The 7,156-nt window shown below is 34.5% G+C and overlaps 1 protein-coding gene across 1 annotated transcript; it reads right to left on the bottom strand.

The window, feature by feature from the left end:
• Positions 1 to 480: 480 nt before the first annotated feature.
• On the bottom strand, positions 481 to 1,473 carry LOC132028078 (olfactory receptor 2T8-like). Its single transcript, XM_059416727.1, has one exon. It carries the CDS (start codon positions 1,471 to 1,473, stop codon positions 481 to 483), a length of 993 nt encoding a protein of 330 aa, XP_059272710.1.
• Positions 1,474 to 7,156: the final 5,683 nt, after the last annotated feature.

The following is a 7,156-nucleotide window of genomic DNA, read 5'->3' as shown; positions in this document are numbered from 1 at the left end:
TAAAATTTAAAAAAATCTTGGGCACCTGGGTGGCTCAGTGGGTTAAGACGCTGCCTTTGGCTCAGGTCATGATCTCAGGGTCCTGGGATCGAGTCCCGCATCAGGCTCTCTACTCAGCAGGGAGTCTGCATCCTCCTCTCTCTCTCTCTCTGCCTGCCTCTCTGCCTAGTTGTAATCTCATTCTGTCAAATAAATAAATAAAATCTTTAAAAAAAATTTAAAAATCTTTATATTGTAATGAAAAATAAATAAATAAATAAATAACTTGTAAAAGAAAAAAGTCAAGAAAATTTTTAAAATAATATAATTATTATACATAAAAATTACTATATATAAAAAGATCCAAAATATATAGTTCTGTCTGAATTTCAAAATAAAATAGTAGCAGTTATAGATATAATGCATATATAACTATTCCCTAGAAAAATTCACACAATTCTTTTTGTATAACCTTGAAATTTGGGACAAATCAATGTCATCTTAGTCATGATTTAAGGTAACGCACTGACCTATACACTTTCTCAGGGCTCCCTTGACATCACTGTTTCTCATACTATAGATGATGGGGTTCAACAAAGGAGTGAAGATAGTATAGAACACTGACACTATTTTATCATGGTTAGCTGACCTGTAGGATTTGGGTCTCATATAGATAAAAATAGCAGCTCCATAAAAGAGTCCCACCACAGAGAGATGTGAGGAACATGTAGCAAAAGCCTTCTTGCGGGCTTCTCTAGAATGCATCTGGAGAACTGCAGCAAAGATAAGACTATAGGAAATCAGGATGAGAGAAAATGGAACCAGGAGCATTAATACACAGCAGATATACATGACATTTTCAAAGGCCAATGTGTTGGCACAAGCCAAACGCACCAGAGTAGGAGCCTCACAGAAGAAATGATTGATCTCACGCACATGGCAAAATGGAAAACTCAGGGTAGCAGCAGCCTGCATGAGGCCATCAGCTGCCCCCAGGAACCAAGACCCCACAGTCATTCTCAGGCATAATTTCCAGCTCATGAGAACAACATATCGCAGTGGATGGCAAACAGCCACATAGCGGTCATAGGACATGGATGCCAAGAGGAAACACTCGCTCCCCTCCAAAGTGATGAAAAAGAAGATCTGCAACCCACAGCCAAAAGGAGAAATGGACTTCAGGCCAGTCAAGTAGTCAGCTGCCATTTTGGGCACAATGGTGCAGACTAGCATCATGTCCATGAGGGAGAGTTGGCTCAATAGAAAGTACATGGGAGTATGAAGCCGGACATCCTGATGAATCAGAAAAATCATGAGGGCATTGCCTAGTAGAGAGGTGAAGACAATTGTGAGAACCATCACAAAGAGAAATAGATGGGCTTCTGTGTGATTAAAGAGTCCTAGGAGAATGAAATCTGTCGTGGTGTTCCAAATGTTCATGATTTCAAACAAGAGCAACACTGCAAATGAAGAAATAGATGATATAGTTTTCATTATCTTACTTTCTCAAAATATGTTCCCAGTGCAAGACAATAATACCAAATTCAACATTTTATTAACTGTATAAAGTGTGTAATGATGTTTCCCCTCAAATTCAGAGACACAATCTTCTTTTGGTAAATAAGAGAAAATAAATTTGTTAGTACCCAGTATAGAGATAAGTTTATTTTTCTTCAGCCTCAAAAGAATCTAAATATCTGAAGGCATTCTCTTCACTGATCTGCTAGTAGTGAAACTGCTCTAGGTTGTTGAATTAATCGTATCATACTTGAGGAGATGAAGATGCTGATTCAGTCTCAAAGATGTGGTCTGATTCATTGAAATGGCATGACAGGAATCCCTCTCTTCCATGGTCATTTGATTTGCACCCAATTTACAAATGCCTCCTGTACTGGAATGCAAATCAAGACACAGAAATTGCAAAAAGCTCCCTCAGTCACTAACTCCATTGTTTCAGCATCATGATTGTACTGACAGAATTCTACTTTAGGGTTTTAGTTGGTTGTTTCAAAATTAAACATAGAAACACACTTTTAGGGGTGCCTGGGTGGCTCAGTGGGTTAAGCCTCTGCTTTCAGCTCAAGTCATGATATCAGGGTCCTGATATCAAGCCCCACATATGGCTCTCTGCTTAGCAGGGAGTCTGTTTCCCACCCCCCTCTCTGCCTGCCTCTGCTTACTTTTGATCTCTGTCTGTCAAATAAATAAATAAAATATTTTTAAAAAAAGAAACACTTCTCTCTATAGATATACACTACATTTCTCAAAACTTTGTTATCTCCACAACTTCAAATCTGTTAATATTTGCACTCTTCACACTTAGGAACCATTTGAATTCCTTAATTATGGGTCTCTCTAGTGCCTTCTTGAAGGATCTCAAAATCCTCCAAACTCATTTATTTGACTTGGAAGCTTCTTATTTTCTCTATTCTAAACTCTCATTCTTATGAAAAATGGCAAAATTTAGAACTTGCTTAAATGTCAATCTGTAATATAATAATTGCAGAGTGTTGAGTAAGTTTCTTAAAATAAGTTTTGCTATCATCTTACCCATTTTTAAATATACTGTCACTATAGTGGCATTATGTATAGTCACATTATTCTGCAACTATGACCAATATATAACCCAGGACAATGATTTCCTGTTTCTCCCTGTCCCTGGGAACTGCTAACCACCATTCTGCTATTCTGGCCCTATGAATTTGACTATTATAGGATCTTTAGTTTAGTGGAAATATACGGAATTTGTCTTTTTTATATTTGGCTTATTCACTTAAAATCATGTCATCAACATTTGTTCAAACTATAGCATGTCAGAATTCCCTTCCTTAACTGAATAGTATCCCTTCGTATGTATACACAACATTTTCTTTATTAATTCATTCCACCTGTGGATGTTGGGCTGCTGTAATTCACTTAAAGGATAAATTTAATGGAATTTTTGTTAATAATTGTTTAAATTTGTATAATGTCAACAGATATACCTTAATAATATAGTAATTTGAGCTACTTCTTTTTCCTTTACAAGTATGCAAGAGAGATGTATGTTTTAAAGACTCACTACAACAAGCAAAATTATTATTACATTTAGTAAATACTGCTTCTTGTAAGGTTTATAATTTTTGTTGTTTTTTAAATTTGGAATTATTAGTGTTTAGCTTTGTATGTATTGAGGTATCATTTTAAGGTGAAATATATGTATAAAAGCAATCCATCATCCCCAATCTAATTGTCTTTTCAATATGCTATTTTGTTTATAGCATTTATTAGTAAGATCATAAAGGTGTTAATCAAATAATATCATTGGTAGAAATTATATTTTTCAAAGGACTGCAATATTAAATTATGTGTTATATCAAAATTCCCAAGTATAATTTCCATATTATACAAGAGACACAATTGTGTTCACTAATTAATATGATAGAAAACTTACTAATTCCTAATTGACTATGCAAACAAAATGGTTGAAAATCAAAATGAGTAATTAAATTATCCTTAAAATATAATATCTAAAATGGTATTAATTAGAAGAATGAAAGATCAATACTGAGAATTCTCAATACTTAGAATTTAGTATTCTGAATTTAGTATTCTGAATTTTCTTTTGTCCCCTGGTTTAAAAAAGAGATCATTTCTTATGTTTTTCAGTGTTTTACTTAGGATGGTGCTTAAATTTTGGTATCTTTACTTGAATCCTAAAATAACATATTTTCAATATAATAGAAGGCACTAATATATACTCCTTTTTTTCATAGTGTAATCACAGAAAATGTAGTGGATTCTGATAATTTCCTTCTATATTTTTCTAACCCCCATTGTTCTGACTTAACCTAAAAATTATAATTTGTTTCCCTCAAAATACCAGGGTGATTAATCAATATGTTCCATTAAAAATAAAATAATAACAGCAAAACAATTTATTAGACTGAATTGACAAGTTACTGCAAGAGACTTAACCTGATGGCTACATCAGCTTTAATACCTTTAATACCTTTTAGTTTTTCATATTATGGCATAGATCAACAAACAATTTTATTTGGAAAATTACACAGAGAAAGTAATGTACTTCGGATTTTTGTGGAGTTCAGACTAACAAACAAATTACTAAATATCAAAGGTGATTATGACCTACTTACATAGATAAAAATGATGACTTCAACAAGCTGGATATCTGTCCCTTCTAAGCAGGGTCATCCTAATGCATCTCGTTGTGAGGAGGAAACATATTATAGTCTGACAGCATCAAACTCACTCATATCATTGTCTAGAGTGCCCTATTAAGGGGTGTGGTCTATTGACATATTTTGCTAAAAATAATATCTTATTAGTATAGCAGACCTGCATAACTCTGAATCTTGGGATGACAAAATATTTAATTTTCAAAGATTTTAAATATTCACAGATTACACATTCTTTCAGAAAGTTGTGATTCATTAAATTTAAAATACAAAAATCATCTATAATTAAGATCAAAATATAAGTAAATAATGCCCATAAAAAGGGATGATTTAAAAGTACATTAGTAGAGGGGCACTTGGGTGTCTCAGTGAGTTAAGCATCTGCCTTTAGCTCATTTCATGATCCTGGGATCCTGGGATCCAGCCTGGAAACAAGCTGCCTGTTCAGCAGGCAGTGTGCTTCTCATCTCCCTATCCCTCTACTCCTGCTCTTTCTCTCTCTCTCTCTCACTTAATCTTTTTCAAATCAATAAATAAAATATTTTTTAAAAGTACACTAGGAGAGAACTAATGTTATGCTTTCACTACTTGTTAGAACTTTGATGGAGCAAATTACAGAGTGCGTTATTGAGAGATAATTTCTGTTAAAGATAGTAACTAAAATGATCAAGCCCATGATAGGATTTCACCATTTTTCTCTCTAAATTTAATTTGGTGGTTGTGTTATAAGCTTGGACCCTTATGAGTTTATTTTATTTTACTATTTTATTTTATTTTATTTGATATTTAAAGGTGAATCATAAAATCTATGATTATAGCAAGAACAGCAGAATGCATTTATTGTGTCAAGCACTTAACTGTTCGGTTTCATATGGGTACTTTTCAAAGATTTTGCTATTTTTTGTACTATGTATTTTCAATTTCCTAGTAAACCTTGATTTTTGGTGACATTTTTACCACTCCATTTGCCTTGGCTTACTTAAGAATATATTCATAAATAGCTGATGGTAATTGGGGAGTGCACTTGTGATGAACACCAGTGTTGTATGGAAGTGTTCAATCACTACATTCTACACATGAAACTAACATTACACTCTATGTTAACTAATTTGATAGAAAAAAAAGATTTTTTTTAAAAAAGGATGACATTCCACAACTGTAAAATGAAACTAATATTACACTAGTAAGTATGTTAACTTACTATATAGAAAAACAAGAACAAAAACAAAAAAAAAGTTTAAAAAATGTATAACAATGACATTCCACAATTGTAAAATTAAAAAAAAAAAGATCTCTTGAATGCAATGGTTGATAGAAAACACTGCCTCTGTATAAATGTGAGATAGTATAATTGCTTAATCCATGTGCACTATAAGAACTGTCATTTGTTTAGGGAGTAAGCATACTGTAAATTTTGTTAGACTTCTGCCTTTGGATATTGAATCTTATCACAGTGACTAATCCTACTCTGATTTAGAGCATAATTTACCACCTGAGTGAAATCTAGATTAAGTCAAGCTTTATTTTCTGAACAAAACTACAGGCTCCTAGCTAATTCTGAGAAGTACATTATAGACTGGTAGTATATCAAGTTACAAGTAAAACTTGCAGCAAAAGTTAAAATACAATTTTCAGTAAACATTCATATTTTTGTGTTTTGATATCTGTGCTCCATCAGGAAAAAGTGCTGTCAATGCTCTAGTAAAACAGGGTGCCACTATCTGATGGGGCAATTGACTGTGCTACATAGATCAAATGTAATGTAGATTCTCAGGGGACAGGAAAATGAGGAACAGAAAAGCCTCATGTCAGTGGAGGAAATCTACATACCACTTAGAAGCCTGTAAGAAAATTACAATGAACTTACAATGAACCTAGGTGACAAAATTGAGATTAATTTAGGACTATTTAATACATGTGTGAGCATAATTTTGGGAATCCATAAAGAAGTTGTAACAGACCTCAATTTTAGCAAAAGAAAGTATTGCCACCACTCTCCCCCTGCAAGCAGGAAGGGATGGAGTAGATTCCAGACTACAAATAGACAGGCTGCATGAAAAACACCTTAGCAGCCAAACATCAGATACAGGAAGCCACAAAATAGCAAGAAGGAAGCAAAATAAAGAAACATAATTTTTAAAAGCAATCCAAAGAGGCACACTTGTAAGAACACTATTGGCATGCAGGAAGTTTATTAGGGGAGTACTCTAAGGATCCATACCCATGGAATAAAGGAAGCAGAATTGTGCACAGGGAGATGTTGAACTGGGAATCAGACCCAACCAAGTTCTTATTTACCCTGGGTGGATTTCTGAGATGGCCCTTCCATGTGTTACTGCAATAGGGCCCCCACAGAAGAATTTTTGAATGTGGCCTGATGCCAGGAAGGTATCATGACCATAGACTAGGGAGTTTTCCTCAACCAAGATCAGTGTTCACAACTTTTTGCTTAATTTAAATTCAATTAGCATATTCTGTATTATTAGTTCAGAGGCAGAGGGTTTTTTTTTTAAGATTTTATTTATTTATTTGACAGATAGAAATCACAAGTAGACAGAGAGGTAGGCAGAGAGAGAGAAGGGGAAGCAGGATCCCTGCTGAGCAGAGAGCCCAACACGGGCTTGATCCCAGTACCCTGAGATTACAACCTCACTGAGCCACCCAGATGCCCCAGAGGTAGAGTTTATTGATTCATCAGTTGTGATAACACCCAGTGCTCATTACATCAAGATCTCTCTTTAATGCTTACACTCCTATTAGCAGGAAGAAGAAGTACTTCAGTTCTGTCAGGAAAGGGGAATAAGTGCACACAATCATGTAAGGTACACTCCATTAGATCCATTCCATCAAAAGTCAGAATGAAGTGGTCTCTTGGATGCCATTCACACAGGTTGTTTCCTATAGCACAGTACATGTGTATCATGTGATGGAATGCATGGGGAACATCTGGAAAGAATGAAAAGTTCAATAAACATGTAGTCTCCTTCCAGTATAAAGGT

This window comes from Mustela nigripes, chromosome 12 (assembly GCF_022355385.1).
Source record: "Mustela nigripes isolate SB6536 chromosome 12, MUSNIG.SB6536, whole genome shotgun sequence".
Lineage (NCBI taxonomy): Eukaryota > Metazoa > Chordata > Mammalia > Carnivora > Mustelidae > Mustela > Mustela nigripes.
The sequence above is the reverse complement of the archived record's forward strand: the minus strand, read 5'-3'. Positions and strand labels throughout refer to the sequence as shown.

Coding starts and splice junctions, on each gene's coding strand:
- LOC132028078 (XM_059416727.1), bottom strand. CDS start 1,473: ATGAAAACTATATCATCTATTTCTTCATTTGCAGTGTTGCTCTTGTTT.